Source organism: Mustela erminea, chromosome 15, assembly GCF_009829155.1.
Source record: "Mustela erminea isolate mMusErm1 chromosome 15, mMusErm1.Pri, whole genome shotgun sequence".
In the NCBI taxonomy this organism is placed as follows: domain Eukaryota; kingdom Metazoa; phylum Chordata; class Mammalia; order Carnivora; family Mustelidae; genus Mustela; species Mustela erminea.
In genome coordinates, this window is record NC_045628.1 from 76,545,874 (window position 1) to 76,569,253 (window position 23,380).

At 41.0% G+C, this 23,380-nt stretch overlaps 1 protein-coding gene across 2 annotated transcripts in view; it reads left to right on the forward strand.

The window, feature by feature from the left end:
- FLT3 (fms related receptor tyrosine kinase 3) overlaps positions 1-23,380 on the forward strand; it is a 119,748-nt gene that overhangs the window by 31,214 nt on the left and 65,154 nt on the right. Inside the window, exon 1 of one of the 2 annotated variants that reach the window (XM_032314381.1) lies at positions 12,894-13,213. The exons of the other annotated variant lie outside the window; for it this stretch is intronic. Coding sequence (XP_032170272.1) covers positions 13,171-13,213 — 43 coding nt within the window. The 5' untranslated portion in view covers positions 12,894-13,170. Of the gene's footprint in view, positions 1-12,893; positions 13,214-23,380 lie in introns of those variants that run through there. 2 annotated transcript variants of the gene reach the window in all.

Genomic DNA, 23,380 nt, shown 5'->3' on the forward strand with positions numbered 1-23,380 from the left:
TTGTAGAAAAATGTACATATAGAGAGCATTTGATTTTTTTAAAAAGCAAGGTATAAAAATATATATAAGATTATCCTGGGGTGCCTGGGTGGCTCAGTGGGTTAAACCTCTGCCTTCAGCTCAGGTCATGATCCCAGGGTCCTGGGATTGAGCCCCACATCAGGCTCCCTGCTCAGCAGTTAGTGTTTGTCCTTCTCCCTCTACCCCTCCGCCTCCTTGTGCCCTCTCTCTTTCTCTCTCTCTCTCAAATAAATAAATACAATAAAAAAAAAGATTATTCTATTTTATAAAAAGATTTTATTTTTAAATAATTTCTACACCCAGTGTGGAGCTCAAACTCACAACTCCTAGATCAAGAGTTGCATGCTCTACCAACTGAACCAAGAAGGTGCCCCAAGATGATACTATTTTTTAAAAACACTTAAAAAAATTTTTATACAGGGGCGTCTGGCTAGCTCATTCAGTAAAGCATGTGATTCTTGATCTCAGGGTCATGAGCTGTTTTTTGTTTGTCTGTTTGCTTTTTAAAGATTTTTTATTTATTTGATGATTATTAAAATTAATAGATTGATTAAATTAATTCATCATAGTAAATAAAATTACACTTGATTAATATTTATTAATTTTTAAAACTATGTATACATACATGCATAGAGAAAAATCTACTAATATCAGATTGTTAATACTAGTTAACACTTGTGTATGAATGTGTACTTTCCAATTTTTTTTGCCTTTAAAATGTATACTACTTCTAGAAATTCAGAATTTTTTTTTAAATAAGATAGAGGGAAAAAAAAAGAGGCAATGGTATGGGAGAAGCAATAGAGAACTGGCAGAATGTCCACATTCCAGGCTCCAAGATACATGAAATTGGGGGAAATAAATAGCACTTGAGAGAGCTACCGAGGAAGCTAGCTTTCCAGGTCCAGAGGGGGAGGGAATATTTTATAGAAAACTGACCACACTTTTCTCTGTAACTCTATTGTGCCTGGCACAAGTTTCTATCAAAACCCTAATCACACTTTGGTGAGAGTGTTTTTGGTTGTGTTTTTAAATACTATTTTTAAGTAATCTGTACACCCAAGGTGGGGCTCGAGCTTACAACACCCAGATCAAGAAGTGCACACACTACCCACTGAGCTAGCCAGGCGCTCTGCCACAAGTATTTTTTTATGTGACTATCGATTCTTATTAGATTGCATGCCTCTTGGGGCACCTTGGTGGCTCAGTTGGTTAAACATCTATCTTAGGCTCAGGTCCTGATCTCCGGGTGTTGAGATTGAACCCTGCATCCACATTAGGTTCCCTGCTTAGTAGGGAATCTGCTTCTCCTTCTACCTGTGCCCCTCCCCCACCCCCATGCTTGCTCACTCTCTCTTAAATAAATAAATAAAATCTTTAAAAAAGAAAAGGATTGCATGCCTCTTTATTATTTTATTTTATTTTTTGTGTGTACCTCTTTAAATGTAGGAATTGTCTTCCTCACCTAGGTAACCCCAGTGTCTAGCACCTAGAAGGCATTTAATAAGTGTTGCTTGAAAGAGGGAATGAAGAATACTTTTCATTTCTCTTCTTGCCTCTCCACTTGAAAATGCATACTGATCTGAAGACTTCCTATCCCGGAAACACCAATCTACTCTAAAATATCTCCTTGCCAGTTTGCCACAGTGATTGAAATTCTCCCTGTTGAAGTAAACTTTTTTTAGTTAAAGCATTATGTCCAAATGTTCCACTTTTGAACTTTATCCATTCCCAGTACCAGCAAGATGATCATAGTTGCTGAAACTGAGTGATGGAAATGTGTATCATTTACATTGTTAACTTTACTTTTGTGTATGTTTGAACATTTCTGTATTAAAAGATAGCTTAGAAATCTGTCAAAAAATTCAACAAGTCATGCAACAAATATTTAATGACTTATGAGAGTATACTGTATGCTGGTGACTGTGCTAGAGTCTAGGGACACCCATGTGAATGAAAGGGGTGTAGGTGGGCTGTGGGTAAGTATGGGACAAACATATAGTGCAATATACAGACATGAGAAAGGAAGAGGATATACCTAGCTCACAGCTGGGGTGCAGTCAGGGACTGACAGAGTGGTCCAGAACAAATCTAGAAGGCAGGCTGGAAGGGGTAGGGAAAATGGTGAGAAGGGGGAGGGGGTCACTCAAGACAGAAACAGTATCAAGTATCAAGACATAGAAACCAGGGAGAAGGTGGTGAGTTTGGAATTCCTGTTCACTATGACTCTAACTTCGGGTACCTATGGAGGAGTAGTGGGAATAAAAATAGGCTGAGTACAGGCTAAGCTATTATTACAAAGACACCCCAAGATACAGTAGATTAAACACAATCAAAGTTTATTTCTCTCAAATAGCTGTCTAGAGGTATGTAGGTAGCCCAGACTTTCAGGGTTGCTCATTTGAGCCCTAAATGCCTTCCATACTGTTGCTCTACCAGACCCTAGGATGTGGTCCCATCTGCATCATCAAAATGGGCTGACAGTCATGTCCGCATTCCAGCTCAGAGGAAAGAAAAAGCTCAGGGGAAAGAAAAAGCAGACATGGAAGGCAAGAAATTGCCTTCAAAAAATAATTTACTTAGAAATAATTTCAAATTTATTGAAAAATTTTCTAACCAGTAAAAGGAATTTCTGTATTTCCTTCATCTAGATTCTCCAGTCAATACTTATTGCATTTATTCTCTTGTATTCAGGCTCTCTTTCTATATGCATATAGAAAGAGGCATGGCCCTAAAATCTCTGATTTCCATTTCCCTCATGCAAAGTCACTCTCCTCTCTAACTAGGAAACAAACCCTCCAAATCAGGAAATCAACATTAGTACACAGTTCAAGATGTCATTCAAATATTGTCTACAACAATGTCTCTTTCCCTTTCTGGTCCAGGATCCCATTCAGGAATATGGGCTACATTTTGTTGTTTATTTCTGCAGACTCTTCAGTTGTGGAACAATTCCTCAGTCTTTTGTGTCCTTGACAGTTAAGAGTACAGACCTTTCATTACTTAGAATGACCCTCAATTTTAGTCTGTCTCTTGTCTCTTCATCCAGACTCTGGTAAGGCATTCTTAGAAGAAATACCACAGAAATAACACTGTGTTCTTCTTCAAGCATCCCTACAAGAGACATTCCATGTTGACCCATCCTGTGTGTGATGTTAACCTTGATCACCTAGTTGGGCTGGCACATGCTAGGTTCCTGGAGTCATTTTTTCCACTTTGTAATTGATTAATATTTTATAAGGGAGTGTTCTAAGGCTGCACCAATATTCTAGTCTTTATAGAATGACATGCAATGTCATCCAGGCTTTACTGAAACAAAGTGTTATGATCCTATTGTGTTTTAGAGACTCTCAATGAGATGGAGACAGTGATGGTTGTTGTGGGGTGACTGTGATCATCTAAGCAAGATCATTGTGAAGACTAATGGCAGTGGAGAATAGAAAGGACAGAAGGAACATTAAAAAAAAGATATCTAGGCTATATATCCCAATCTAGACCTGATGATGAGTTGAACGTGGAGATTTAAAAGAAGAGGTTAGTAAAAGGATGAATAGTGACTGGGATAGTGTCTTTCAGGAGGAGCCCATTTTGGTTTTTTTGAAAATGTAGTTGGTGAGAGGGGTATAAACTGAAGATACAGACCTTGGAATCTTCGGTGTTGACGTGGTGCTGGGAGTAGAAGAATCACTAGGAAGCCTGGAGTGGAGGAGAGAAGAGAGGGGCTTCAGTTCAGGGGAACACCAGCATTTGGGGATGGGAAAGAAGGCAGACCTGCAAAGATTGAGAAGGTATGATCCGAGAGGTGGGAGGATGGTGGTTGTAGTTTAAGATATTAGCAGATTAGCTGCCTACAGCTTAACAGAAGTCTAGAGGGATAAAACACGAGACTTCACAGATGTGCATGGGAGTGGTAAGAAGTACACAAAGACAAACCCAAAAATTCCCCTAAGGTCAAGGAGCGTCACGCAGACTCTATAGGAACAGGTTTGTGTAGGAAGAATGTGAAACCTACAGCTTTTCTTCCATCAGCTTCTTGGTCCGAGCTGGGCTGCTCTATTTGGAATCCTCCACAGGCGCTAAGATGGTTTGCTGTCTTCCATCCCTACCTGCTCTCTCCACTCACCAGCCAGGCTTCCTGAGCAACAGAAAATGTTACCAATTCTACTTTTATTATCTTGTCACGAGACACAAATGCATTTTAGTATTTTTAAGTATTTTCGTTTAAGAAGCTACAAGAGAAGTAAAGAAACAAAGGCCACAGGAACTCTGCAAAAATACTAGATCAGTTTGTTTGTCACTGTTTCCTTGGAAGTGTAAATGGCCCTAGGACAGCTCTCAGTCCCACCCCACCCCCACTTTCTGAGGATGCTGGAGACGCCTGGGGTAGTTTCCATAGTTCGCTTGGGTCCTAAATAAAACGATTCCTTTCTTAAATACACAGTTATTTCTGCTGCTGACTCTTGGCAAGCTTATAATTCTGTTTCTTTCTTCCTTTTTTTTGTTTAAAAAAATATATTTATTGAGATATAAATCACAGACCACCAAAGTCACTCATTTAAAATGTATAATTCAGTGGTTATAGTATATTCACAGAGTTGAGCAACCATCACCACAATCTACATGAAGAAAATTTTATGACTCCAAAAAGAAACCTCAGACCCATTAGCAGTCACCCCTCCTTTGCAACCCTGCTTCTTCCAGCTCTGGGAAACCACTACTCTACTTTCTGTCTGTACTAATTTGCCTATTCTGGACATTTCTTATAAAGGGAATCATATGGTATGTAGTCTTTTATGACTGGCTTCTTTCAGTTAGCATAATGTTTTTAAGGTACTATATTGTAGTATCTACCTCTTGTTTTCATGGCCAAGTAACCGTCGATTGTACAGATGCATCACATTTTGTTTTTCTATTTATCAGTTGGTGGGCATTTGGGTTGTTTCCACTTGTTGGCTATGAATGAAGTTGCTAAGAACATTCATGTACGAATTTTTGTGTGGACACATGTTCTCATTTCTCTTGGGTACATACCTATGTTGAAATTGCTGGGTCATAAAGTAACTGTAATGTTTAACCCTGTGAGAAACTGTTAGAATATTTCCCAGAGCAGCTGTACCATATTAAATGCCTACCGGGAGTGTGTGAAGGTTCTAATTTCTCTACATCTTCCCCACACTTGTTATCTGTCTTCTTGATTCTTTTTTTGGATCAGTACTTTCTGCGCTTTTCTGTAGGGGACTTAGAGGCCCCAACAAAACGGCCCTTCTATGCTTTACCAGCCTTGTGGGCAAGAAAAGCCAATTATTTTTCAATCCCTAAAAATTGGCTTTGGACCAGTCTGGCCTGGCATACCTAGTTTCACTCTTCCTGAAGTCCCCTTCCTCTGGCTCCCTAGGAGAGGATGCTGTCCTACCCTCCCCACCAATTGAATGAATTGAATGTCCTTATATCCCTTGCTCCTGAGGACTGTGGTTCTTCAAAGTCCTTTCTCCTTTCCTGCACACCAAGATAGTAGAGTCCTTGGTGATTTTCCTTGAAATGTGATGTACATTTCCTTGAAATGCAAATGGACCCAAGTTCCCCTTTCCCAGACCCACTCTTCTCTATTCCAACTGTCTGAAGTATGTTAACTAGCTCGTTGCTGATCACTTTTTTGACTTGCTATAACTCTACTCCTTCCCCTCCATTTTGTTTTTAGTTCCATTATTTTATATGATGCTGGTAATTGAATCATGCTGTTCTCCTTGAGCCCAATATTGCTTAACAGAGTGTTTATAAACTTCCAAGATTTTAGAATCAGAATTACGAATTTTTTTGGCTTCACTGTAGAGTGATAAGAGAATGTAATGTTTGCTTTTGAGATTGATTTATGTAACCTGGTATATGATCAAGATTTCTCCAGTGCCAAAGAAGTCCAAAAAAAGAGACCTTCTCTGCTTGTAGGATGTAAATGATTTGTTGATTATATATTGTTTGAGGCTTAGCATGCTTAGTTGTCGTTTGACACTCTGAGATGGGCCAAGGACTCATTACATTGGATGCAACCATCTTCAATTCTTGTCTTCTTTTCATGAACTCCTTCCTTTGGCCTCTGGAATCCTCCATCTCTCCCTGCTTCAGTTTACCCTCTTTTTTTTTTTTTTTTTCAGTTTACCCTCTTAATAGACATCTTTAGAGTAGGAATAATAAACTATCAGATTGTTATTAGAATTAAATAAGATCACAGTTATAAAGTGCTTAGTACAGTGTTATACTGAGTTATACTGAGACATGATGGTTAAAAGCAGGATGAGGGTTGCGAGCCAGTCTGAATCCCAGTAGCCTCACACTAGGTGAAAGACCTTAGGTGTGCCACCTAACAGAGCTACGCCTTGGATTCTTTTGTTTGTTTGTTTGTTTGTTTTAAATATTTTATTTTATTTCTTTATTTCTTTTTAAATATTTTATTTATTTGACAACACCGAGAGAGACAGAGAGCACAAGCAGGGGGAGCAGCAGGTAGAGGGAGAGAGAGAAGCAGGCTCCCCACTGAGCAGAAACCTCACACAGGGCTCCATCTCAGGACCCTGGGATCATGACCTGAGCCAAAGGCAGATATCCAACTGACTGAGCCACCCAGGTGCCCCTAAAGATTTTATTTTTAAGTAATGTCATACCCAGTGTGGGGCCCAAACATACCACTCTGAGATCAAGAGTCGCATGCTCTCCCTGTTTGTGTGTATGTCTTTCTACCACGTGAGCCAGCCAGGCACCCCTGAGCCTCGGATTTCTAACTGGAGAAACCAGTTCCATAGCACTCCAAAAAGCCACAAGTCAGAGATCACTAGTTTGCATTTTGCCTTCCAGGCATTTGGGATATATATATAAAATCGCTAAAAATCTAATACATGTTTGCACTATTTTGTATACTTTTTTCCCCCCAGATTTTATTATTTATTTATTTATTTATTCAGAGGGCGAGCATGAGGGGAAAATGTGGGGAGAGACAGACGGAGAGAGAGAATCTCAAGCAGGCCCCCTGGTAAGCATGGAAGCCTGATGGCAGGGCTTGATCCTACAACCTTGAGATCATGACCCCAGCCAAAACCAAGAGCTGGATGCTCAACCAACTGAGCCACCCAGGTGCCCGTTTTGTTTCCTTTCTAATGGAAGTTTTTTAGAGGCATAATTTTTAATGGCTCTCATTTTTGTGTTAAAACAAGTTAAAAGGGGGTGTCTGGGTGGCTCAGTGGGTTAAGCCACTGCCTTCCGCTCAGGTCATGATATCAGAGTCCTGGGATCGAGCCCTGCATCAGTCTCTCTGTTCAGCAGGGAGCCTGCTTCCTCCTCTCTCTCTGCCTGCCTCTCTGCCTGCTTGTGATCTCTCTCTGTCAAATAAATAAATAAAATCTTTAAAAAAAAAAAACAAGTTAAAAGTAACTCATGTTCTATTTCTTTGTAAAAGCAAAATATTAAATTACAATCTACCCGCAGTTAATAACTAAGCTATAGAAGAATCATGTGGATTAATTTCTAGGTACCGATCTTGAAACCTATGTGTTATGGGTGGAATTGCGCCTCCCCCTCATCCCTAAAAGTGTTATTTTGGAGTCCTTAATCTCTGTACTTTAGATCATGACCTTATATGGAGATAGGGTCTTTCCATAGGTACTCAGGTTACAGTGTGCTCATTAAGTGGTCCTTACTCCAGTATGACTGGTGTACTCATAAGAGAGGGGAAATTTGAGACACATAGATAGACAGATAGACACATACACACAGGGAGAATGCCACATGAAGATGAAGACAGAGAACCGGGGCAATGTAGCAGAAGCCGAAGCACGCCAAGGATGGCCAGCAAACCACCAGAAGCTTGGAGTGAGGCATGGGACAGATTCTCCCACACAGATCTCTGAAGGAACCAACCCTTACCTCACCTCCATCTTGAATTTCTAGCCTCCGGAACGGTGAAACAATAAATCTCTCTTGTTTAAGTCACTCATTTTGTCGTACTATGTTACAGTAGACTTAACCAACCAATACATTATCTGCTGCCAAAAATTCTAAGGAAATGCTTGTTTTGAACTCCTCCTAGACACAGAACTGTCAGTTACCACACAATCCTTCAGTAGGAGTTTTGTGGTTCACCTGTGTGCCACTGAGTTTGTGTCTTGAAGAGAGTTTCCAGGGTTGGGTGGAATCTTTCATTCTAATTCAGGTGGGTTATGACAATAAGGAGCAGCTGGTGATGTCTAAAGGAGGACAGTTGTCTTCCACACATTCGGGGTGACTTAACTACACCATTATTTCAAAATCTTTTTCCCTGCCAAATCTATTACAGAAAATTTCTAAGAAAAATATAATGGGCTTATTTAAGTATCGCTGGGATTCATTATTAGTCACACATGGTCAATTTTGATTTCCCCACTCAAACCTTCCCACATCAAATGATTCTGAAGAACATCTCAGACTTTATATCATTTTTCACAGCTGTATTGAGATCAAATGGATCTGCCCTATAGTTCACCTCTTTCACATGAAAGTGGTTTTTAGTATATTTACAGAATTGTGCAACCATCACCATAGTCTAATTTTAGAACATTTTCATCATCCCCAAAAGAAACTCTGTATTCATTAGCTGTCATTCTCTATTCCTCTCTCAAGCTCTGCCTTTTATCTGTAAAGATTTCATATGAGCTTCTAGAAAGGTAGAACTATTTTTAAAATATGTAACAATTTTATGATATATAAGCTTTTTAAAACAATAATATCAAAGATAAAATCACGGTCACATTTTCTTGACTACTTCACATTTTCAGTTTGCTTGAAAGGAAAGCCTTACATTGTACATTGCAATTGCTTGATATAGCTGTTCGTTTTCTTTTCATCTATAGGTTCTCTCCGACTTTTTTTCCTTACCAATTTTTACTGAAGAAAATAAGTTACTTGCTCTATAAAGTTTGCTAGGGTCTGGGATTTTCTGATTGTATCCTTGTGTCATTATTTGCCATGTCCCACTATCTCTTGTATTTCCTACTCATTGGTAGCTGGACCTAGGATCTCAATCAGATTCAATGGTTTTTGCTTGTTTGGATAAGACTACTTCATAGGTAGAAGTGTCATGTCAATATTCCTTTTAAATTTCCTTTTATTGTGAAATACATAATACCTGCAGCAGGGTATAAAAATAGTTGCATAGTTTAAAAAATAATAAAACAGACATCCAACATCCACTGCAGAGGTTAAAATAAGAGTATTGCTAGGTCCTCAGAAATACCCAGCCTGCCTTCTCGAATGAAATCTTCAATTTAATCCTTCTCTTCCCACCCCATTCTAGAGTTAAGCACTATCCTGATTTTTGTGATTATTCCTTCTCTTTCTTTATGCCCTTTATGAATATATTCCTAAAAAGATTATTGTTTGATTTTGCCTTTGGGTCTATAATTCCATGAATTGCTTAACCATCCCCCACCTCATGAGATTCATCCATGTTGTTTCAAGTATCTGTGGTTCATTCATTTTCACCATTATATAGTATTTAATTATGTGAATATATGAGTTTATTCTTTCATAGTGGATATTTAGATGGGTCCCAATTTTTTGACATCACCAACAATAATGCTATGAACATTTTTGTGTATGTGTCCTGGTGCATGTGTGTAGAATTTCTCCAAAGTATATGCATTTGTTTATATATACTGGGGTGAAACTTGGGTGTAGGGTATGCACACGTTCAACTTAGTAAGTTATGTCAAATTACTTTCCAAAGTGTTTATACCAGTTTAGACTCCCACTAGCAATAGATGAGAGCTACCCATTGCTCTGAATTCTTGTTGATGCTTGGTATTGTTAGTTTTGCCGAGATGTAGGTTCAAGTTTGCTGTTAATAGAAATGTATAAAATTAGGGCTCCTGGCTGGCTCAGTCAGAAGAGCTGTGACTCTTGATCGTGAGATCCTGGGGTCAAGCCCCATGCTGGGTGTAAAGATTACTAAAAAGTAAACACATAAGTAAAATTTAAAAAAATGTGTAAAATTATACTCTCTGGTTGATATTTCAACTGGATTCACAAGAATCCTACTCAAATATTTCTTCTGCTTGTCCCTTATTTTCAGGAAAGTGTAAAGCTTTGTATTTTAAAAATGATATGAAAGCACTTTACCTATAGGTTGTTATTGAAAATATACCATGATTTCTGAAGAGGGAGAGGGATATGTTTGTGTAATTTAATGGCCACTTCTAGCTATGTAGCACTAAGCATAACGGTGCTAAGCATCTACACGAACTATGTCCTTTGTAGAGCAAATGCAAGTCCCTCCATTCAATCCAGAAATAAACGTACTCATCTCTCTTTTGACTGATTCTTTAATCTCATTCCTCCTTTTTATTTCTTGCCCCTGAAGGAGCTTCTTTATATTGGGAGATCTGGAATGAAAATTTCACAGTTGGCATGCATAACTAGCTGTGTGGTCTAAGGTTCTAGATAATGTAGGGCTAACTTCTCAGAGTGATGTTATGAGAACTAAATTAGGTCCCATATGAGACATAACTCTTGGCACACTTCGAAGAATGATAGGTATTATCTCACCTCCCAAAGGTTAGCCTATATTTCATACCTCAAAATATTTAAGTCCATAAAATTTGCTCTTCCTGGAATTACTTTTCTCCACCAATTTCCAGGGAAAACCAAGTGTGTGTAGAAGCCATTCCTAATTTCTCTTCTCTTCTTTTTTCTGAAGGCATAGAAATTATTTTTTTTTATTAAATTTCAACTCTTGAGCACATTTTTAAAAGTATAACTAACATACAGTGTTATATTAGTTTCAGGTGTACAATATAGTAATTCAACAATTCTATACATTACTCAGTGCTTACTGGGAAAGAGTGCTTTTTATCCCCTTTATATATTTCATTCATCCTTCCCCCCACCTCCCCTCTGGGGACTACCAGTTTTCTCTCTATATTTAGGAGTCTGGTTTTGTTTGTCTCTTTGCTTGTTTTGTTTCTTAAATTCCACGGATGAGTGAAATCATATGGTATTTGTCTTTCCCTATTTCACTCATTTGTTATTTGACTAATATCCTTCCCTCTTACGACTTCTAGTAGAGATTTTTGCCTTGTGCCCAAGATTCTTTGACAAAACATCATATCTTCATGATTTTGTGTTCTTGAACCTTTTTCCTCCCAAGCTGATATTCTACAGACTTGCAACACTCAGTTTCTTTGAAAGCTTGTGGTAATCAAGCTATAAATAAAAGGTAATGTGTTTGATCTTGAAAGTTAGGAGGATCACAGCCCATTTTTTTCTTGTTACTAGCCTACTTCATTGCTTTTATCTCTTCATGCCTCACTTAACTCATGCCTCTTCCTCTAGCTCTTTGTTGGACCCAAGGTAGATGTTTACTATTTTTTGGAAACTATTAATTGTGATAAAATCCACCAAGATGATATTTGCTATTTTAGTCATTTTTAAGTGTACAGTTCAGTAGCCTTACATACATGCAGATGGTTGTGCAACCAATCTCCAGAACGCTTTTCATCTTGCAAAACTGAAAACTCTGTACCCATTAAACACCAACTCTCCATTCCCTTCCCTCCCACCCATGGCAATGAGCATTCTACTTTCTGTCTCTATGAATTTGACGTCTCTAGGTACCTCATACAAGTAGAATCATGCAGCGTTTGTCTTTTTGTGACTGGCTTAGTTCACTTAGCATGTCCTCAAAGTTCAACCATGTTGCAGCACATATTAGAATTTCCTATTTTTTCTAAACTCTGAATAATAGCTCATTTTACATATATACCACATTTGTTGGTCCATTCATCTGTAGATGGATATGTGGGTCGCCTCTACCTTTTGGCTATTATGACTAATGCTGCTATGAAAGTGGGTGCACAAATATGTCTTCATGACCTTCTTTCAGTTCTTTTGAGTATATACCCAGAAGTGGAACTGCTGGATCACACAGTAATTCTATTTTTACTTTTTTGAGAAACTGCCATACTGTTTTCCACAGTGGCGGCACCACGGTAGACACTTGTTTCCGTCATACCCAATGGGGTAAAAATTATGGTGCTATAGAGTACAGCTGAGGGAAAGGATTTATGGCCAATGATGAACACTGCCAATTATCATGCTTCTTTACAAAATTATTTACGTAATTGAAGACACGGCATTCCTAGAATTGGGATTCACCTGTAAACCATTTGGCCCACTCCACTAATCTACAGATGAGTAAGCTGGGACTCTGAGAGGGCAAGCAGCTTGTGAGGTCAAGGGGCTAGTTAAGGAAAGCCCCAGAACTAGCATCCAGGGCTTTCCAATCTTCAACTTACTGCAAAGAAAATAATTTTCAACTGGAGGTATATATTCGATGAAGAACAAGAATTATGGAATGGATAATTCAAGCCATCCTCTAGGATGTACTCTGTGTATTTTGCTTTTGTTTCCATGGCTGGTTTTTAGCCTCCCTAACGTGCCTCGGCTGACACTGAAACCTAGCCTGCCTTCCTCATTGCCACTACTGAACGGGTCCTGAGCATCCCTGGAGATGGAGGGGGAGACAAAGAAAATCAGTCCGTTAATTAGGATCCACCGACCTCGAAATGCGACCCTCCGCTCTTCCGCGCGCCACCCAGGGCTGCGGGTGTGTGGCGCGGATTTCGCTGCCATCCCGGGACCTCAAAGACCCCCGCGCGCGAGGGGGACGGTTTTTGGCTCTCTGCTGTTCCCAACTCCGGGCTCCAAACGGGAGGGATCAGGGACTCCCGGGGTCAAGGCAGATCCCTTGCCGCGTCCCCTCCCCTCAGCCACAGCAACAGAGCTCCGACCACTTCCCCAACGGAACGGTGCCCGATCTCCCCCGCCACAATCGGGGAGCCCCGGGCGCCGCGGAGCGCGCAGGCTGCGGACCACGGCGGGCACGTGGGCTCGGCCGCAGCGCTGCGCCAGGCACCCGCTTCCCGGCTCGGCCCAACCTCTCGGCTCCCGCCTCGGCCTCTGCCGGTGGGGAGAGGGATCCTCCCCCCTTCCACTTTGCACCAGTCCGAGGGAATTTGCGGTCGGTGACGCGCATCCTTAAGCGAGCCACCTGCAGCGCGGGGCGCGCCGCTCTGGGCGGCATCGCAGGGCTGGGCCGGCGCGGCCTGGGGACCCCGGGCTCCGGAGGCCATGCCGGCGTGGGCACGCCGTGGCGGCCGGCTGCCGCTGCTCGGTAAGGCCCCGCACGCCCGCTCGCCGCCCCCGCAGCCCCCGGCGCGGCCCTCGCCCCCACCCCGCACTGTGGACCCGGGCGCGCGCCTCTCGGTCCCCGCCGCCTCGCTCCTCCCCGCGCTCGCTCTTCCCTCGCTCCCGCGCCCCTCCCCTCTTTCGCGCCCTCCCGGCTCGCCCCGAACTTGCCCGCGGCCTCTGCCTGCCCACCCCATGTCGTCCTGCCTCTTTTCTAAAGCCGCCGCTCCGGCTCGGCCCGCGTCCCGAACGGCGGCCCGGACTCCGCGGGCGGCCTCCCGACGCGCTGCGGGGGGCCAGGGCCGGGGCCGGAGTCGGGGCCGCGCCAGCCGCCTGCCCACCCCCACCTCCCCGCGCCGCGCCGCGCCGCCGCCCGCTCGGTCTCCCGCGCCGGGTGCTGGGCCGTCCGCCCGAGGCCGCGGCCCCAAGGGTGGCCCCAGGTGGCTCCGGACCGCACCTGGACCGACCCCGGAGACCGGGTGGCGTCTTGGACTCTTCTTTTGAGGTTTTGATTTACGGAGTGAACTCTGAGGGGGGAAAGGCGCCCGCGTTCTCCCCCAGAGCTACTCATCCCGAGTAATGACCCCCCACCCCCGCCGCATTTCGGTGGGATCAACGAATAGCTACTTTGGAAATGTTATGCAAACAGGATTTACGTATGAGAATACTAGCTGCCCTTTCTAACTCTACTCGATTTTTATCCTGCCATTAAACCCCAAGGGGGTTTTCAAGGACTCAGCTGACTGTTCCCAAATAATCTCCTGGATGGCATGGTCGGCAGTGAGAGAGAGAGAGAGAGAGAATCCCCTTTAGATCCAGCTCATCGATTCGGAAAGATAAGAGGGTTGGTTTGAATTTAGGGTGAAGGAGACATTTGTGGGAGCCTGAGGAGCCCGGGAGCCTTGGGTCTCTGTCTACTCCTGCAACCTTGGGACTGGCACTCACCGCCCCCGCCCCGCTGTCCCCCTCGGTCTCCATCCAGTGAGGGTATCCGATTGTGTTTTCGACAGCTCCAAAATTCGAGCATTCTAACTTGAAATCCTTGTGGCACATAGACGTGCAGGAATTATTTCCAATAGCTTTTGTTAAAAATAATTCAGAATTAGAGATTAAGAAATGTAACATAAGGGGTAGAAGAGTGGGAAAACAGACCTTTTGCATTTCTTAAACATTTATCTTTGCTAATTGGTAAATATGTACATTTCAGATGTATCCTACAATATGTTTTCCAGTCTATTAATACAAAAAGCTGGCTCTCTGTTACGTACGACATTAAGTAGTAAGCGAATTTTTCAATAGCACACAGAGGCTTACAAAGATTCGTACTTGCAACTATTTTTAAGCTGCACTGAATTCCTTTATATTTAGGAACAATCTCAGAAATTTCACATCTCTTTCCAGATTTTTCTAAATGAGGTATAATTTGCATACAGCAAATATGCACCCGTCTTAACAGTACAATTCCATTGGTTTTTATAGGTGTAGGTACCCACAGAACCTTGAATATAGATAGAAAACAATCCTAGCCCCACCCCCTCTCGGTCAATATCCCCCCAAAGGTAACCACCATTCAGACTTTCAATACCCTCCCTTTGCCTGTTTTTAGGCTTCATGTAAATCCAATCATTCTATGTGCTTTTTGATGTCTAGCTACTTTCACTCAACTTTGTGATTAGGAGATTCAGCCTTGGTCTCAGTAACGTTGTTTTGTTTTTGTTTTTTAAACTGCTGAGTACTATTCCTAAAATATCAATATACTATACAATTTATGCAGTCTGTTGCTGAAGAACATTTAAGTTATTTCCAATTTTGTTTAATTAGGGATGACACTGCTGTGAACATTGTTTTACAGGTTTCTGGTGGACATAAACACTCATTTTTCCTACGGTGCTACCCACCGGTAGAATCCCCAGATCATAGGGAAAGGCAGAGATTCAGTTTTGGTAGAAACTGTCAGTTTTCCAAAGTGGCCCTACCAATTTACATTCCCTCTGGCAGCTTTTGGGAGTTCCAGACCCTCACATCTTTACCAATATTTGGTATTACACATTTTTCTTGAACAAAGGAGCAGAACGTGAGAAACTTCAAGTGAGGACTTCATAATATCTAAAAATTTTAAATTCCTTGGCTTCTAAGATGCTATCCCCATTTCCCTTATATTATCAGCTCTACCTCTCCTGAATAATGATGACGCTTTCTAAGTAGGATTTAAAGAATGGAAATGTGCTCTCCACGGTCTCCACTGCATTATGTGCTGCGACTGGAGAAGAGGAGGGGGATTTTGATATTTCACTAAATGTGATGCTCTTCTTCATTCATGTTGGAAAATTCATAGAACCTTGAATTATACATTTTATTGTCATCCTCTGCCCTTGTTGCTTTTCTTGTTTTTTTTTTTTTTTTTTTTTTGCCTTCTTGTGGACCGCTAGCCTGAGGAAGGAGTGATTCAGGAGGAGGTGGAGGGAAGGGACTGCTAGGCAAAGACAGGTTTGCATTAGATGGGACAGCAGACCTGATGGCCTGATAATCAGGTCCCCTGATTCTAAAAGTCTAATTCTAACTGTTGCTGGCATATAAGTTTAGATCGGCTGTTCATGTCTTCTTAGGTCCGTCGCATAGACCCATAGTAAATTATCTCTGAGGTTGAGTTCTGGACTCTGTCTTCCATGAAAGGGTGGCTCCACTTTTTATAACTATAAAGGAACTTTCAGGAACTCTTCATTATGAATCAAGATTTTGTCTTTGTTGTTGTTGAAGTCTCCTATCGTTGAACTGCAAAACAAGAGAGGAGATATTAAATGTGAAGGAGGAAGACTTTACTTATATTCCAGAGAGGATTTAGGATAAGAAAGTTGAAAAGGAAGTGTGCATGAGAAAGAAAAACATTTTTTTTATCTCATAAAATCTTACTGAACACGTATTTCTGTGCGGGATACAAGGATGGAAGAGACTGAGGGTAAAGGAACTCACATTTAATATCTAATTCTATTCTATTTAAGAAATGCATGGTGTCGGGAAGAAGGCGTTTTCTAAGTGGTTCTTTGAACAAAGCTTATCAACCTCACTTTACCCCCAGAGAGCATCTCTCTCCCTTGCGAAGCCCACAGGAAGGCTCAGTGCTAACACTTTCTACACAGTTTTTTTTTTTGTTCCTGTCATCTTGTCGCTCTTCAGTAAAACTCAGTAAGCAGTGTAACAAGAGCCCTTAACATTCAATGTTCAAGCTCACAAGTGTGCCAGCTCCCCAGACACCCACCAGATACTGCCTTTATTTTTGGGTAAAGGTTCTGATTTAACAAAAAGCAAATAACCTCAAAAGTATTATATCATATCACTTTTCTTTATGTTGAAAAGACCTTGTGGAGACAGGAGTAAGAATTTGGAGGGGGGGAATATGAGGGATTGAAAATTAGCTTAACTTGCTTTATAGTTTGCATATCTTGGTCTAGCCCCCCCTGCTCTATCCTTCATTCACTCTGAAATAACACACTCTTGTGAATCTCACTATAGGTGGTTTGTCTGAGTAGAGCTTCTTGGTTTTCGTCAGGTGACATTGTGATCTTCAGATTTTTCCATAACTTCCAGAAGATCCTTTGCCACTGATTAGTTAGGTAGCCATAGTCATGTGGCCGAAGGATATTTGGTCTTTTGGAGGGGTTGGGCTTTATATGTAGCTTTATATGAGCTATGAGCTTACTTACATTTGGTTGCTACCTTCTATGGCCATACCATCAGTGGTCCTCAAGGGATAAAAGCTTTTGTAGAACTCACGGATGGTCGTTAATTTGAATCATGCAGTTCTGGTCTATGGGTACCAACACATGTGGAGGAAATTTAAAAATAATATAAAGTACACACACAGTGTTCTTTTGTGGCTAGAGGAATTGCATAAGATCCTAAAAGAGGAACTATTGTTATTTTTTAGGTTTAAACAGTAAAATATTTTTTTTCCACTGCTGTCATTATAAGTCAAATGGTAATTATTTACAGTTTACACTAAAACAGGATATTGTCATTATTTATACAAACTATTATGTTTGGATTAGAAGATATTCACTGAACTCTGTTTTCAAATGCTTTGCTACTTGAGTTAGGATTTTCCTAATGGTAGGGATTCTGTTCTTGGAGGCAATGCAGATAGATATATTAGGACTAACAAGACAGTTAGGAAACATGTGCTCTTTCCCCTGGCAGAGAAATTCTCAGCACTTAAGTTCCTCATTTGTAAAAAGGAGATAAGCAATATCTTACTCCTTCATCAGATAATTCCTGTAAAGTACAGCTGCATTCTTTGTTAGGCAGGTGCTTTGCAGAAAGGGAAGTATATAATGTCTTAAGAAATCATCAGGATTTAGAGTCACAGGAGTTTCCTCCTTCCCTTCTTAGACATTTTTGAGTACTGCCTTTATCTAGGACTGGTATAAGTCCCCATAATACTGGTTTCTGCCCTCAAAGAGCCCACAGTCTAATGTTGGGGGTGTTGGCAGGAAAAAATCCAGCATACAAAAGGGAAATTGCAGTGCAAGTTTGGAAATACGCACTGACTGATCCTGTAACCCAGATGGAGAAAGTAAGGCAAGGCTTCCAAGCAGAAGTCATGCCAGAGCCGGGACTAGAAAGGTAAGGAAGAGTTGACAGAGGAAGGGAAGGAAGACATTTCAGGCCGATTGGACAGCAAAGTAAAGGTCCAGAGGTAAGAAACACGCAGTGGATGGAAAAGTAGAGTTCCTTTCTAGGTGGCTGAGACACAGTGTACAAGGCTTCTAGTACAGAGTGATTCTCATTTGAAAAGTTGTGATTCAGAAAATTACTCGAAGACTGTTCAGTGGACATCTTTCAAAAAACATTCTGGGTTGTCAGAGGCTCTGTGTCTAATATTTAAGGAGTGTTTTGGTGATGTGATGAGGGGCTCGGACTTTATCATGTACAACAGGAGTTTCTGAATGGAATTCAGTTATCCATGAATTCCTCGGGGATGTGCGTGCGTGCGTGTGTGTGTGTGTGTGTGTGTGTGTGTGTGTTGGAGAGAGGGTTAATTGCATTCATCAGATTCTTCAAGGGGTCCAGCTTAAGAAAGAGTAAGCACCATTGCTGTGGGTCATTGAAGGGTTTTAAGCAGAGGAGTGGCATGCTTTGATGAATATTTTAGAAAGACATTTTTTTTTAGAGATTGTATTGATTTATTTGATAGAGAGAGACCAGTGAGAGAGGGAACACAAGCAGGGGGAGTAGGAGAGGGAGAAACAGGCTTCGCTGAGCAGAGAGCCCGACGTGGGGCTCGATTCAAGGACCCTGGGATCATGAGACTGAGCCACCCAAGTGCCCCTTTAAAGACATTTCTGTAGAGAGGATGGATGTCAGACTGACAGGTCTGTGGCAGGGAGGCCAGCTAGGAAGTTGTGGGCAGTCACCCAGGCCAGAAATGACTAGAGCTTGAATGGGGGCAATGGTAACTGCACACTGAGTTGGGAATTACCAAGAGGTTAAAATATCAAGGCTTGGCAATGGCCTGGCTGATGGGAAATGAGGGATGTGGAGGAGTCAAAGATGGCTTCTGGGTTTCTGGCTTCGAAAACAGTAGCCCTGTTGCCACTAACTGAGAGAGAAGAAAAAGGAGAGAGTAAATTTAGGAGGGGAAAAAAAAGTTCAGTCTGAATTGAAGGTTCCTGGGACTCCCGGATATGTAGTGATACACACTGGGGGTATGATTTCAAAACTCATGAGCAAACAGATGACAGTTAAAATCATGAGAATTTTCAGGAAAAAAGAGCATAAAATGAGTAGAGGGGACGAGACCTTAGAGCTACTCAGTTGTGAGGGAAAGCACTCCTGTATGTTTCTTCCTCTCCAGTAACAGCACTGAACATTTCTGGCCACCAAAATGTATGTGTGTGTGTGTGTGTGTGTGTGTGTGTGTGTGTGTGTCTTGCAGTGGGTGTTTCCCACACCAAGCAACTCTCAGACGCCAGCTGATGTCCTATAATGTCACTCAATTCTGACACTATCTACCAGGAGACAGCCTCAGATCCCACAGGTTAGGGGTTCAGATCGTCCCTCTTGCCACGGTTTTCATGACACCCCACACCCTACCCGGGGTTTGATGAATTTGCAACAGTAGCTCACAGAACTTAGAAAAGCATTTTATTTATAGATTACTAATTTATTAAGAAAAAGGGATCTAGGGGCACCTGGGTGGCTCAGTGGGTTAAGCTGCTGCCTTAGGCTCAGGTCATGATCTCAGGGTCCTGGGATCGAGTCCCACATCGGGCTCTCTGCTCAGCATGGGAGCCTGCTTCCCTTCCTCTCTCTCTGTCTGTCTCTCTGCCTACTTGTAATCTCTCTCTCTGTCAAATAAATAAATAAATAAAATCTTTAAAAAAAAAAAAGGATCTAACTCAGGAGCAGCCAGAAAGAAGCCAGGCATAGAGCAAGGTGTGTGGGAAGGGGCCTGGGCTTCCACATTCTCTCCATGAAGCCCCTCTCCGGCAGATCCATATGCTCTCCAGCCAGGAAGCTCATCAAACTTCCAGTCCAGGAATATTTATGGAGTTTAATCAGTAGCTCCTCTTCTTCCCAGAGGTTAGTAGAAAGGGCTGAATGCTCCCACCCTCTGATTACTTGGTCTTTCTGGCTATTAGCCCCATTCTGAGGCCATCTAGGGACCCCACCCAAAGTGACCTCATTAGCTTCAACTCCAGTGTTCTCAAAAGGGGCCCACTATGGATTATAAGACACTCGTGTCACTCGGGGAATTTCAAGGGTTTTAGGAGCTTTGTGCCAGGAACCAGGACTGGTCATATATATTTATTATACCACACCAGTCCCATCTACTGCCCTCTTTTACCAGGTGAGGGAAATGGGGTCCAGAAAGGTTAAAGAACTTGCTGAAATTCAGTCATCCAAGTGGGTAACTCTCAGGAGAGGGGCTGGGAACTCAAACCTTTTAAGTCTTCGCCAGCTCTGTGTTTCCTGGGAGACTCATCTTGGAGAACCTGAAAACGAGGTGAGCTGATATGCTCTGATTTGTTTTATAATGTCTAAATCCATCACCCTTTCAGTGGAGGAGATTTTAGTTGTACCTGAAATTTTATTTTTGATTGGTGCTACATTTTTTTTCCACTTACCCCCACCCCAGCCCTGTCTCTTTAAAGCACACCACTTTTCCAATTCCAAAGTTGTCCTCATTGCTTAAACTGTGTTTGGAACTGGACTCTGGGAAGTGCTACCAGGGGCTGCGAACGGATTCTCTAACAAAGAACCTTAATCTCAGTGGTGGCAAATTCTTCCTTTGGCTTTTTAAAAAGTCGAGTCTATTAAAATATGATTTTCCTAGTGCAAATTTTACCCTTTTTAGTGTATGGTTCCCTGAGCTTAACCAACACCTATCATCATATAACTAGCACTACTATTAAGATATAGAACATTTCCATTCCCCACAAAGCTTCTTTTATTCTTCTTTATAGTTAATCAACCCCAATACCCACCTCCAACCTCTGGTGACCAATAATTTCTTTTCTGTCCCTATAATTTTTCCTTTTCCAGAATGTCATGTAAATGAAGTTTTGTAATACCTAGACTTTTGAGTCTGTTTCTTTCCCACAGCCTAATTCTTTGAGATTTATCAATGTTATGCATATCAGTACTCAAAAGCCAAAAGTCCATCAAGTACCTTTGAAGATCTATTTACCTTTATTAAGTGCTTCATGAACTGGACAGTTCCCATCTAGCAAGTAGAGGGGAGCTCTGTACAAAACAGAAGGGTTTTATAGACAGACATGGGCTGGGACCTTTAGCAAAAGAAAAGATTGCTTCTGACAAGGTAACCTTCCTTTAGGGAGATAGACAGGGTGTCTTGTTAGGTGGATTACTTTGTCTTTCTTTGGGGGATGGAGAGGGCCCTTGTGACAGATGAACTCGCGGAAGCTCACCAGAAAATTTCTGACTGGTTAGTTAAGACTGTATTCTAGGGAAGGTTGAAATTGCCATTAGGTTAGGTAGTAAGCCCTGGTTTGGTGACTTGGCCATAGCATGAATAACTCTGTTTTGGGCCTCTGGTGCTTTTTCTTTTCTTTTTTTTTTTTTAACAGTACTTTTTTCCCATTCTATTGCTGAATAATATTTCATTGTTGAATGTGCCACGGTTGGTTTATCCATTGACGAGATGAAGTTCATTTGTTTGCTTCTAGTTTCTGGCAGGTATCATTAAGGCTGCTATAAATAGTTGAATATAAGTTTTGGTGTGAGCTTAGGTTTTAATTTCTCTTGGGTAAACACTGAAAAGTGGCAGTGTATTGCTGGAATGTATGCTCGATGAATATACAACTTTATGAGAAACTGCCAGTTTTTCAAAGTACTTCTACCAATTTCCATTCTTACTGACAGTGTACAAGAGTTGCAGTTGTTCAACATCATTGTCTTCACTTGGTATGGTCAGTTTTTTGTCTTTGTTTTTTAACCCTTCTCCTAGGTGTGTAGCAATATGTCATGGTGGTTTTAATTTGCATTTACCTAGTGACTAATGATGTTGGTCATATTTCTGTGTGTTTAATTGTCACCCTATATTATGTTTGGTGAAGTGTTTCCTAAGATATTTTGCCTGTTTTTAATCAGGTTGTTTGTTTTGAAGATTTTTTTTTCCAATCTATGGCTTCAGTTTTCATTTTTTTAAGAGCACTTCCTTTGGGGAGCAGAAGTTATTAATTTTGATGACATCCACTCATGGAAAAAATTAGCTAGAATAAACACTGCTCTGGTCCTACCTAACTGAGTTTAAAGGAAGACCTGAAAGGAAAAGTGTTTCATGAACTTAACTTGATCCCATAGAAATGTTCAAAAATATGTAAACAAATACAGAAACATCTGATATGAGGTAAAAGTTACAATTCCTGGTTTCCACTTACAAACTAATAGACAAACAAAGGATTAAAAATTCAACCCACAGAGAAAAATCAGCCACACAAAAGGGACCCAGAAATGACATAGAATATAAAATTAGTAGACAAGAGCATTAAACTAGTTCTACATAGTTCTGAAACTAGAGGAAAGATTATACATGTTAAGCAGGGACACAGTAAATATAAAAAAAATCACATAAATTGAACTTCCCAAGACGAAAATTGCAATTAACTAGAAGGAGTTGACAGCAGATTGACTGCGGAAGAAAAGATTAGTGAACTTGAAGACAGCAATAGAAACAATCCAAAATGAACAGAAAAGACAAAATAAAATGAACAAAGAATCATTGAGAACTGCATTTGGTCAAATAGATGTGTAAGTCTGCTGTCAGAATGTACCTTTTTTTCCTGGATGCTTTTTTTCCTGGATGTTTCTCTCTATCATTGGCTTTAAACAATTTGATTATAATGCACTTTTGTAGGTTTGTTTTTTTTTTTCCCTGAGTCATGTGTTTGGGTTTTGTTGGGCTTCTTAGATCTGTGGGTTTATAATTTACATCAGATTTGGGCATTTTCTCCATTACTTCATCAACTATTTTTTCTGACCTCCTTTCCCCTATTCTTTCCAATAACATGTATATTTGACCTCTGAAAGTGAGTAAAATAGAAGACTTTTTTTATTGTCTAAACTCCTTTGAAAGATAATTGACTCTTTAAGGCATAATAATAACAATAACTTGTTGGGTGTATAATTTATGTCGAAATGCAATGTATGAGAGCAATAACACAAAACCTGGGAGGGGTGAAATTGAAATATACTGTTGTAAGATCCTTATATTTTATATGAGGTGATATAGCAGTACTTAAAGGACTGCATTAAGATAAAGATGATTACTATAAACCTTAAAGCAAGTGCTAAAATAAGCAAAATTATGGTTAATAATCCAAGAAATGAGATTGAGTAGAATCATAAAATATTCTCACTTACTCCCAAAGGAGGCAGAAAAAGAGGAAAGGGGGGAAAAAGAACAGATGGATCAAATAAAAAACAACATGATTGATTTAAACCTAAGCATATCAATAATTTCATTAAATTTAAATAATCTACACATCAGAAATGAAAAGCAGAGGTTGTGAGACTTGGTTTAAAAAAAAAAAAAGCAAGTCCCAACTATATGATACATAAATAAAGCTGACCTTCGATAGGAAGACACAAAAATATTAAAACTGAAAGGATGTAGAAGAAAAAATCCCATGCC